General features: G+C 49.0%; 1 protein-coding gene across 1 annotated transcript in view; it reads right to left on the bottom strand.

Moving 5' to 3' along the window:
- Positions 1 to 12,154, bottom strand: part of LOC112115473 (LIM homeobox transcription factor 1-alpha-like) — a 57,292-nt gene extending 45,138 nt beyond the window's left edge. Inside the window, exons 1-2 of the mRNA XM_024212550.2 lie at positions 12,100 to 12,154; positions 2,949 to 3,135 (exon numbers count right to left, since the gene is read on the bottom strand). Of these exons, the coding sequence (XP_024068318.1) occupies positions 2,949 to 3,135; positions 12,100 to 12,154 (242 nt within the window). The remainder of the gene's footprint in view (positions 1 to 2,948; positions 3,136 to 12,099) is intronic.

Here is a 12,154-nt window from a genome sequence, read left to right as displayed (position 1 = left end):
GACCCCACTGTGCTAGGGGCTGTACATTATTTATTAGGTGTATTACGGTAGTGCCTAGGAGCTCCAGCCACGGACCAAGACATCACTGTGCTAGGCACTGTACAAATACAGGACAATCGTATCTCTAGAGCAGAGGTTCTTAACCTGGGGTGTACGCACACCCTGGGGGGGCGAGATGCCCTTTCTGGGGGTGCGAAACATGCCAGATTTTTTTAGAAGGTAAATCATCGAAAACACAAATTAAGCACAGGCACGTAAGTACAACTACTTTGTTTCATCAAACCTATGTATTTATTAACATTATACATTTTTTAACGATTACTGTAATATACAAACAAAATATATATCTAGGTTTAAAGAACTGACCTACTTCAACGATTTTTGATAAGGGGTGCGAGAACATATTTTGATTTTTGATAAGGGGTGCGAGAACATATTTTGAATTTTGATCAGGGGTGCGAGAACATATTTTGAGAACCAAAGGGGTGCAGGCTGCAGTAAAGGTTAAGAACCACTGCTCTAGAGGCTGCCAACAACCCTAGAGTTTGGGTCTTGCTGACAAAGGTGGATCGGAGGTAAATACTCCCCTACAGACATTTCTGAGCCAACTAATAGCTGGATTCCTCTTGGTGCCAATTGCCAAATGTATTCACTTTTTTTGTCTCCATTTTCCTCTTTTCGGTTTCCAGGTTTATTTAATATTAGGAGAGTAAAATATTTCAATGGCTCTATTAAATGGAGCTCAGGTTCTACCCCTAGTGTCTCTGGGCTGGATGGTGGGAGCAGGAGCTCTTGGAGAAGGAGCTGCAAAAAATATGGGAGTTCGCAGGTGGGCCAAAGTGCAAATCCCTTATTGCCGTGTTTGGGCTTCTGTCTCCATTACAAATGTACAAATTCAATTTAAAAAACACACAGTCTCTCTCACCCCAGATTTGTTTGGGGATGTAACATGCAGAAGTGGCTATTTGGGACTGCAACACACAGCATGAGCAGTAACCCGCAGACAGACGGGAAGGCTGTTTCACCAGCTACCTGTGTTTCCTTGAGGGAACCTGTAACATTTTAACTCCACATTTGTGACAACAACAAATGCGCTTTTGTTTGGCAGAAACACCATCTCTGCTTCCAGCTACACACAATACAGCCCCTGCCCGAATTGGTTCCTACTCTGGTACTTACTTTAATCCACCACATTTTAAAAACCATAACCAGCCTAGCAGAGAAGCCCCATTCTGTGCTCCTGGAGTCCTCGCCAGCCACTCAAAATAGAGTCTATGAGTAACAGTCCAGCTGGCTCTACCCCCTCGCCCCCATAGGGGAGAGACAAACCAACTACCACCAGCCAAGCAGAGCACAAACACAGCTCAGTGCCCTCTCCAAGCTCCACTGCGCTCACAAGGAGCCTGTGCAAACAGACAGATCTAGCAGCCTGCCTGGAATGTCAATAGAACTGTGCCATTTTGCACCACCAAGTGGGGGAGTAAACTCCGAACCAGAACATGCTCTCCCCCGTGGCAGCTCCCTCCTTTTTAAACCAAGGGAACGCCATACACTTCAGCTCCAGCAGGATGGCACAGCTGCACTCATCCCTGTCCCTCCTGGCTCTTCGGAAGGCCTAACTTTCCCCTTAGGTGCAGAGTGTTCCAGGTCTTTGTTAGTAGCTGTCTCTGCTCAGGTAGGCAGGGCCTGGGTCTCTGTTGCTCTGGAACCTCATGCTATCACTTCTATGCAAAATGCTTCTGTTCCAATCTGGAACCAGGCAGAGCGCCATGGAGAGCCAGCTGCTCTAGTACGCAGCCACATCTCTCTCTCTCTCTCTGTGCATTTGCAACTCAGCAACGGGCCTACAGCAGAGTTGCACTGGCAAAGTTCTGCCTCCAGTTACACTGGTGCACGCCCACTGATTGAAGGGCGTTGCACCAGTGTAAGCCCAGGCATCTCAGTCCAGTTGGTAGGGAGTTGGGACTCCTGGGATCTAGTCCCAGCTCCATGATCCTGGTCAAATCACGACCTGCCTCTGTTCCCCTCCTACCTTGTCTATCTTAGAGCTGGTCGAAACTCAGAAGTTCCATTCCTCAGGAAATTCTGACATTTTAAAATGGCCTTTCATCCTAAATTGGAACAAAACATCAAGATTTCAAAATTCACTGCGAAAAATTTCCATTTTGGAAACGTTTTGGAAAGATCCAAATGACCTTATCAAAGTGCTTCATTTCAGCCGTTCTATTTTAGAAACAATAACATCAAAAGGAAGTGCTCTGATAGTTTTTCTATAAACATTTTGACAAAGTCGATACTGTATGTTGCCGTGGAGTGTTTCGATTTTGTTGAATTTGCATTTTCCAATGGAAAACCGTCCCACTGAAAAAATTTTGACAAGCTCGACTCTATTTAGGGAAGGGACGGTCTCTCACTACAACAGAACCTCGATTTTATGCACCCCAATCTTACAAACAATAAGTTACACCAACCATTCTTCCCTTGAGGAAAATAAATAAATGACAGAGCGAAAGTCATGGTGAAGAAGTCGACATCCCTTCACAGTCCGATACCGTCAGTGCATTGGAAAGTGCTTTGCAGTGGTTTGAAGGGCAAGCAGAAAGTGATGCAGTGCTCCATACTGCAGCTTATGCACTGAACCTGCTGTAATGATACGTTCGATTTTATTATCTCCAATTACTTGGTAAAACAGGGGTTCGGTTGTTTGAATCTGTGCAGCACCCAGAACAACGGGCCTCTAGATACGACTGCAATATACATAACCTGACCCTATGCTTCGTATCCCCTGCTGCATATGATTACAGTCATCTCTTCTTCACAGTCCATCTCCAGGAATCCATCTCACACCTGTTCTCTCTGCTTGGCTTCCCCCTTAATGGTAGCCTCAATCACAATAGCCAGAGCTTGTGAGGTGGGGGGAACCAAAACTCAAAGCCAGAGGCACTTACTTCTCGTAGTCGTGCTTGCAGTATAGCTGCCGGTTGCGACAGTAGCAGGTGCCCGACAGCGGCTGCAGGCAGGCGGCACACTTCACGCAGCCTTCGTGCCAGGAACGCTCATTGACTCGCAGGAGGAACCGGTCAGAGATGGGCGTGTCGCAGCCGGCACAAACCTCCCGCATTTTGGAGTCCGACCCTGGCAACAGAGAAAAAGGCAAATGAGCTACACTAGGGAGGACTGGTTTTCAAATGGGGATGTGTGCTGCTAAGGTGGAATTCACCCCAGGGGAGGAGACCCGGCACAAGGCCTGGGTGCTGCTTAAATCCGGCTTCAAGGGCACAAGGCCTAGGCCTCATGTTTGTGCTAAATCTGTTTTTAAAGCCATGTGTTACTAGCGTTAATTGCTATATCTGCACCCACAGAGAGAGAGAGAAACATTGTATTGGCCACATATTTTTACAATCTTATAAATAAATAAAAATGTTTGTCCTACAAAAATATATGGCATCTTCAGGATTGGTTTCTAATTTTCAGGTAGTACGTTTTAAAAAATCCTCTCCCCTCCCCCCCAAATCCATCACTAAAGGGAAATATAGAATGCAGGAGACCATCCCCTCTGGACTCTAATAACTAGATCTTCAAGAGTACCCAGCACCTACACTCGGGGACTCGGTATTCACATAATATCAGCACATTGGGGGCTGAAAACATGCCCCAAGTGTCACTTGCACCATCAGCAAGGTTTTCCAAAGTGTGTGTGTGTGTATCTCTGTTCTTCACAGTTCTCAATGGTGCAGGACATGCACTCTGTTGTTCTCAGGGATGCGTGTGTGGACGCGCCCTGCTGCTCTCAAGAGGAGCTGTTGGATGCTGAGTACTTTTGACAATCTACAATAAGAGTTTGGAAGGAGGTCAGATTTGGGTCTGTGCCTCCTGGGTGCATGCCAGATCCATCCCCATCAGGGGGACGCGGTGCTAAACCAGTTAAAATAGCGAGAGCGCCAGAGACTTGGGATTTTTTCCCTGGACGTTATCATCACATAAATCTATGGCTACCCTTCAAAGGCTTCCCCGCGATAACTCCAAGGTAGAGGAGTGCACGTGGGTAATAAATACGCTATCTGGCGCATTGGATCTGGGCGCTAGGCCGAGCCAGGCAGGTACTAGGTACCTTAGCCGAGTGCACTGTCTCCCCACCCATCATGGTGAGCTGCTCAGGTTTCTTAAACCCTTAATTTGTCCTCTCCCTTCACCAGCCCCTTGTTCTTTTATCTTCCTCTGCCCCAGGAGCCTGCCCAAAGCTCACCCAGAGCCCGCTGCGGGGGTGCGAGAGGTGCCAGCTAGTCACATAGGTGACATTTACCCCTTTTGTAAGGGCTTAAGTGGGGCCTAGGCCGCAAGCTGGGCCCTGCCCAGCGGGAGGGGTGGGGCTAGGGCCTGGTGCTGGGGCCTGCCGGGCTGAGACAGGCCTGATGGTGGGCCCTCTCCAAGGGCAAGGGGTGGGAGCTAGGACTTCTGTTGGGGCCTGCGTGGCCTCCCGCTGGGCCCTGGTCAGTTTTACCCCATGTGAGCACTAGGGGTGTCGCAGTCTTGAGAGAACGGGAGTGTCCAACAAAGAAAGGCCATAAGATTCCCTCCTCAGAGATGCTCTGTGCCCCTCATCTGGGGACACGAAGCAGCCCTGCCTTGGAAAGGGGCGCTATGGGCACAGCCAGGCCCGACGAGAGGGTGGGGAAGCCGGTACAAAAGCCCAGCAGTCCGGAAGGGGGCCTGGGGCCCGGCTCCCCCCCCCTCGTTGGCCCTGTTTAGCCGGTCTGCCCTTGCCGGGGGGCCCAAAAAATTTTTTTCACCAGGGCCCGAACCCGCTCTTGGCGGCCCTGTGTACAGCATTGGGGGAAATAGGCTGTGTGATTTCTAGGCAGTCTGCAAAGATAGAAGGGAAGAGTTGATTTTCCAGCCTTGCAAAACTCACTACCTAGGGGATCTGAGAGGCAAGTGGGGACAGTAGGCAGCCCTGGTCACGCACCCTCCAATAATAAAGGTTCTGTGGGCCAAATCAGCCCCTCAGCAACACCTGTGCAGGCACCTCGCACTCAGCAGAGTGTCACAATTCAGTTATCTGCAACGGGTGTCACAGAGGACAGAGCCTGCCCGAGCAACTGACTGACTAACAATTCTGATGATGTATGAGCCAGGCTAGAATCCAGAGGCCTGATTCCTTGGCCCCTCACACCTCATGCATTCACTTTCTGCAGTGTAAAGTGAGTGGAAAAAGTTACTCTCCCAGTCTGGTAGCAGTCTACACTCACGTCCTTGCACTGGGGTAAATCACAGTACCCGATGCAGGGTAATGGAGAATCAGGCTCTGTGCTTTACAGATTTTACATCATATCTTAGACTGGGAAGTCTCTGGGGCCCAGCCTGGTCTATGTTATTTGTTTGTACAATGGGGCCCTTAGGCGTTACTGCAATAGAAACAAACCGTAGTTGTGATTCAAACGCAGGTGCCAGGAGAGCCCTAACCCTGCGTGGCCTGGCTCTGCCTTGGCTCTGTCCCAGACGCTGCCGTTAGACAATCATTTCCTGCTGCATCTCGCTGCTTAAGCAGGATTCTTTACTTCGACAGCAACACCCTCTGCCAACAGGAGCTGCCTCCCCACCAGGCACTCACCAAGCCACCCACTTGCCAATAGGGAAGAAGATGGGCAGATATTCTTCTGGCCTGGGAGAGGGAAGTGAGAGCAGGGGAAGCCGCTGAATTTGATGGAGGAATATCAGTGCTGGGATGGTTTGGGAAAAGCGTCAGCTCACAGAAACGCAGCCCTGTTCCTCTCCCTGGCCTCCGGAGCTCTTTTACTGCCAGGATGTTGGAGTCCAGCAGTTCGGTGCGTGGGAAGTCTAACCATAACCTAGGAGCAGTAGCTTTGACGAGGGCTTGTCTACACAGACATCCAGGAAAATTAATCTAAATTAACTCATGGTGTGAATTTGAAGTGGCTTAGTTAAACCACATTGAATCCCTGTGTGGATGCTGTTATTCAGAATGAAACTGGCCTTAATTTGGTTTAGCGAAGTGAAGTGAGTGAAGATCACTTTAACTCTGAATACCAGCATCCACACAGGGTTTAATTGTATTTTTTACTTCATACATCCGAAGAAGTGGGCTGTAACCCACGAAAGCTTATGCCCAAATAAATTTGTTAGTCTCTAAGGTGCCACAAGGACTCCTCATTTTTTTTTTGCTAATCCATTTCAGTTTAACACCTTTAGTTAATTTGCAACAATTTTCCACTAAGTGACCTGGCTTGATTTATTTGTATGTATTTATTTTTGCCAGGTCTGTGCCCCCTGGAGAATTCCTCCCACATACACTTTAAACACTGTCCCAATGCTTCTGCTGCTGCTGGGGGCATGAATCAGGGTTCTGGGAAGCAGTATCTCCTGCCTCAGGTTTCTCCTGAAGTGTTACTCACTCAGGCTTGCTCTGCTTGGGTTTTGTCTCTGTTCTCTCCCCCGCTTTAATCTTGATGTTTTCTCTTACGTTTCTCTCTCTTCTGCCTCCAGCTCTTCTTACCCCAATTTCTTGCCCCTCCCACTGCCTCTGCTTTTTCCTTCATCCTTCCCCCCTTTCCTTTCACCAGACTCCCCATGAGGGGACCCTAGAAGTGATTACAGATAAGCATTCATTGCATTTCAGCAGCATAACCCTACAGAGCTCTGTGCATGGTTGGAGAGTCCAGGGCTGGAATAGCAGGAGAGCTGTGGGTCAGGATTGAGGGGCATCTGAAGAGTTGGGGGAGGAGCCCAAGGCTGGAATAACAGGGGACTGTAGGTCAGGATTCAGGGGCAGTGGAACAGCTGTGTGTGGGAAGCGCAGGACTGGAATAGTGGAGCAAAGTGTAGCCATTCGGAATCTGCGGAGGGGCAATTTGCAAAGTGCCTGCCTTCTTTATGTCTAGCTGTAGCAAGAGCTAGTCTTTAATGGAGATATCCTATCTCCTAGAACTGGAAGGGACCTTGAAGGTCATCGAGTCCAGTCCAGTCCCCTGCCTTCACTAGCAGGACCAAGTACTGATTTTGTACCAACCCCACATACAACAGCAAGATGGTGCAAGGCACTTGCTTGAGCTCAGCCCAGCCCAGTTCTGAGCAAGCTCAGAAAAGGCAGCTGCTAGGATCCTCTTTAGGGCTAAGCTACTAGCCCATCACTAGCCTTTAAGGGCACCCTTATCATTGGTGCATAAAAGCAGGAGAAATCATTCGCCGTCAGTGACATTCATAGAATATCAGGGTTGGAAGGGACCTCAGGAGGTATCTAGTCCAACCCCCTGCTCAAAGCAGGACCAATTCCCAACTAAATCATCCCAGCCAGGGCTTTGTCAAGCCGGGCCTTAAAAACCTCCAAGGAAGGAGATTCCACCACCTCCCTAGGGAACCCATTGCAGTGCTTCACCACCCTCCTAGTGAAATAGTGTTTCCTAATATCCAACCTAGTTGGGTTCATCAGGGCTTGGCACCTGTTGGCACCTTGGGAGACCGAGCATCATGAGTGAGGGTGGCTACTCACCCCACTTTCTAGCCCCTGCTAGATTTTGCGTTCAGACTCACTAGGACCTGAGCCAGCCCCCCCAGCTGAACTGCTGCCTCTGCTCCTGCAAACAAGCTGCCCGTAGGATCCATTCCTGAGCAGGGCTGCCCGAGTGCTGCTCTGCCAGCAACCATGGACCTATACCCGGCTACACCTGTGTACGCACATTTACATTGTTCGAACGGCATCCAGTAGCGGGGTTGTGCTGCTTCAGCTAATCCAGGAGAGACAAAGCAGCACTTACCTGCCTGTGCCGCCCCCAGCACATGGAGTCCCAATGTCAGCTGGGACCTTTCAGCACTACCGTAATACCCATCCTGAAAATGATTCTCTATAAAGGTCATCCAGTTCTACCGTAAAGCCTGTAAGAACTTAGCCACTTAATAATGGCTCTAGAGCATGGCAATGAAGTATGATCGCATGGTTTGTCCCATGACCTTTGTTGCCTGAACTCACTGTCTCTGATGCTGCACGAAGCACTATGCGAGCAGACCCCTGCCGTGCTTAATTTGTAATGAAAGAGGTGCTGGGGCTCAAACAGTTTTTTTACATTCATAACTGACACGGCAAGCCCAGAGGTAGGACTATGAACTGCCAAGCCTAGAGGTGCCGGGCTCAGCCCTGGCACAGATTAAGCACTGGCACCCTGGCGTGGCATGACTGGGACGAGACAGTATAAACTCTCAGAGCCGGGGCCCATGCTGTATGGAAGGGGTCTAGAACACAGTGGGGGCTGCTGCTGTAATCCAATTAATTAATAATGGTCCCTCCCCCTCCAAGTCATTGTTGCTAACACTCCCCTGCCAGCACGGTCATCACAAGTAAGTAAATTCAGCCGGGACACATTCACTCCAGGTTGCAATGGCTGAGCCCGAGCAGCTGGAAAGAATGTTGGGGGGGGGGGGGGCTATGGTTTTGGGGAGGGGAGTTATTTTTTGAATGATAAAATAAGTTTAAAAAAAAAATCTTTAAAATTGTTTGCTTTGTGTTTGTCTAACTTGAAGACACCTTTTTCTTATTCAAAACACTCGACCAGCTCAGAAGAGAGGACCTGAGACCCCTTTAGAAGAAAAACAAATGAAATGCAGCCACAAAGCTCTCTGTTCTTACCTCTGAGCTGCTGGATCTGCTACTGCCAGTCATGTAGGATGGAGCGGCAGCACTTCAGTACCAGACCAATTGCAAGAGCGCAGTGAAACTGCACTATGCACACCGAGAAGCATTAAGGCCTCAATTCAGCAGAGCTCTAAAGCGCATGCTTAATGTAGGCATATGCTTAAGTTCCATCTGACTTCCATGAGACCTAAGCATGTGCCAAAGAGTTAAGCATGTGCATAACTACATTGCTGAATAGGGATGGATTTAAGCAGGTGCCTAAAATTAAGTACATGCTTTGTTGAATCAGGGCCCAATGCTGCTTATCCCTAACTAGTCCAAGAGACACCGAAGGGAATGGAGATAGCCTAGACAAGACTCTGCAGGAGCAGGTCAGGCTCAGGTCTAAACCCACACGAACAAGGAAGGTCCATTTAAAGCAGAAAGGGTGAGGCTGTGGTGCTAGTCTTGGTGCTTGCGCAGCAGGAGTCAGGATGGGGTGTCAGGGGAGATTCCCTCTTGTTTTGTGGAGGGGCATGTGCCAGGCTGTTAGCCACACTCACCTGTCACTAGGGCTGGGGGATCTTGTTTTGCCTAACTTGGAACTGACAGACACTGTGGATTTGAAAGCTTGACTCAAACACAGAGGACAGTAGGGGCTTGTCTTCACTGCAGAATTAGCTCAAGAGTTGTCCCTACCTTGAGTCCTGTCCACACACAAAACCCCCTTAACTCAAGTGTGGCACGACTTTAACTCAAATTGGCTGGCCTGTCAGCTCCTCACCTGCTAATCACACAGGTCCACTGTCAGATTGCTGTGTGGCTGCTCTCACTCAGGCTAGGCTAGGAGCAGAATTAACTCAGGTTTAGAGAAGTCTAAAGTGAAGATGTACCCAAGGGTTCATGTCCCACTTAGGGGGGAGAAAGAAAAGTTTTCGGGGGGGGAAGCTGCCAGGGTTAGATTCCCAAGGGCTCAGCACCCACACCGGGGGACAGATTTTCAAGAGAGCTCATTTCCCACCAAGGCACCTAAATAAAGATCAGATTTTCTAGAGTGCCCAGCTCCAGAAGTGCCCAGGCTGGGTTTCTCGGAAAATGTGGCCCATGGTCTTTGTCTGGAACTGGTTGAAAAAAATGGATTTTTTTGTTCCCATGGAAATATTTGACTTTTCATCAAAACTCCAAAAACAGTTGGTGGTGGTTGGTGTTTGTTTGTTTTGCTTGTTTTGACAAAAAGCAAAAGTTTTCTGTGGAAAGGAGACGCTGTCCACATACATTTTCATTTAGTCAAAAACCCAGTTTTCTGTCCAATAATGGTTTCAATGGAAGATTTCAAACCAGCTCTGTTTTCATCCCATTGGCTGTACAGTGTGTAACAGGGGTTCTCAAACTGGGGGTCGGGACCCCTCAGGGGGTCACAAGGTTATTATATGTGGGGTCACGAGCTGTCAGCCTCCTCCCCAAACCCCACTTTGCATCCAGCATTTATAATGTTGTTAAATATATAAAAAAAAGTGTTTTTAATTTATAAGGGGGGGTCGCACTCAGAGGCTTGCTATGTGAAAGGGGTCACCAGTACAGAAGTTTGAGAACCACTGGTGTGTCACTTTCTGTGGTTGGGTTTTGCGGTGACTGCAACACCTTACAAAAAGCATAAGCTTCCCCGTTAGGGGGTTTGGGGGGATTCTTTAATACTTAGCTTTTGGGGGGAGGGAGTAGGAACAGATATTTAAATGGAGAACAAAGGTATGTGAACTTGAGCTAGCTCTGAGAACTAAAGAGTCACAAAACTTCAGATGCTGCGAGGTTCCCACTCCTTGTTCAAAACACACTTTACGTTATATTATTAAATGACCAAGTGAGGCTGTTGCCAAGGATTACGCCATGTGGAATGCCACATAGCCCTGCCCATGGCCAGCCTGTATTGTGATTCACTGACACTGGCTGTGTGAGCAGGAGGGCTGAGGGCACGGTCGGTAATTCACACCTGGAGTTTTGTTAGGCACAAGGCCAAGCACCCAGCAATAACTTAAGAAAACGTAGAGAGAACAATCCAATCGCTGGATGGAGGATAAACGATGCGAAGGATGTAAGTGGGAATGCTGCTTGTCTGTAGAATATCTAATCCCTGGTAGAGTCACAACCTCCTCAGAAGGGGCTGGACTTGAAACTGGAAGTAAACAAGCCTCTGACATTTTGGATCCTACGGACTGCAAGGCTTTAAAATTCAAGGTTAGAAAAATGCAGCAGTTTGAGTTTAAAAACATGAGATTTTAGAAATTTTGTTCCTGTTCCGAGGGGGGCACTGGTGAGATGGCTAATGAGTTCCAATCAGAAAAATGTGCAGCATTAATTTAAAGGGCAAACTGCTTTCAAGAGTCCCATTGCAATGTAAGTTTGTTGATTCCTTACCAAATTAATTCATAGATTCTAAGGCCAGAAGGGACGTGGTCATCTGGTCTCACCTTCTGTGTAACAGACCACAGGAGTTTCCTGTATTATTTCCTGCTTAAGGTCCAATCACTGGGCTTGACCTAGAGTAGATCTTTTAGAAAAATCCCATCTCAATTTAAAGATGGCCAGTGAGGGAAAGACCCCCACAACCCTTGGCAAGTTGCTCCAATGGTTAATTACCCTCACTGTTAAAAGTATGCACTTGGTTTCATCTGAATTTGTCTAGCCCCAACTTCCAGCCATTAGTTCTGGTTACAACCAGAGTGAAGCGCCTTCTATTAGCCAATCTCTGCCCTCCAGTAGATACTTGTGCACTCGGATCAAGTCACCCCTTAACCTTCTCTTTGCTAAGCTGCATAGAGGAGTCTATCCAGAGGCAGCATTAGCTCCTTTGGGGCCCACAGCAGGAATATTTTGGGGCTCCCCTTGCCCCTCCCCCACACCGTAACCAATATGAATTGCATTATTTCCACAAACCACCAAATCCACCAACACAAGCCATGGACATTTGTTAAACACTCCACATTACATAGCGAGCTGTATTGGGGGGGGGGGATACTAAATCCCCGGCCTGGGGCTGCTTGGAGCTCAGACATCGCTTAGGTTAGTCAGCCGCATGCTACTGGCATCACAGATCTGCCCCTGGCCGGTTTTCTAATCCTGTCCCTTCTCCGAGCCCGCTCCCATTTATCAGCATCCCAATTCGTGTGGAAAACGCTCAGGCCCCACACCCGGACTCACACCGAACTAACCGGCTGTGTGAACTCAAAGCCATGGAGTGTGTAGACAAGCAGCGGCGCTGGAACGAGGGGGGCTGCCGCACCCCCAGGCCTGGAGCAGTGACAACAAACACCGAAGCCAGCAGCAGCACCGTGTAGACAAGCCCCGGCTCTATGCTACAGCTCTGGGTTGAGAGGGGGGACGCCGGACAGACAGCAGTGATGGGGTGTGACCCAGCCAGCCCACTCCCTACGGGGCGGAGGGTCTGTCTCTCGGCTGCCCCAGGACAGACGGACACTCACCGAAGCCCAGCACCGGGGCCTGCTGCAAGCAGGATGGTGCCTCCTCTGTCTTCAT

Source organism: Terrapene carolina, unplaced genomic scaffold (assembly GCF_002925995.2).
Source record: "Terrapene carolina triunguis isolate 2854851 unplaced genomic scaffold, T_m_triunguis-2.0 Scaffold833, whole genome shotgun sequence".
Classification (NCBI taxonomy): Eukaryota; Metazoa; Chordata; order Testudines; family Emydidae; genus Terrapene; species Terrapene triunguis.
The sequence above is the reverse complement of the archived record's forward strand: the minus strand, read 5'-3'. Positions and strand labels throughout refer to the sequence as shown.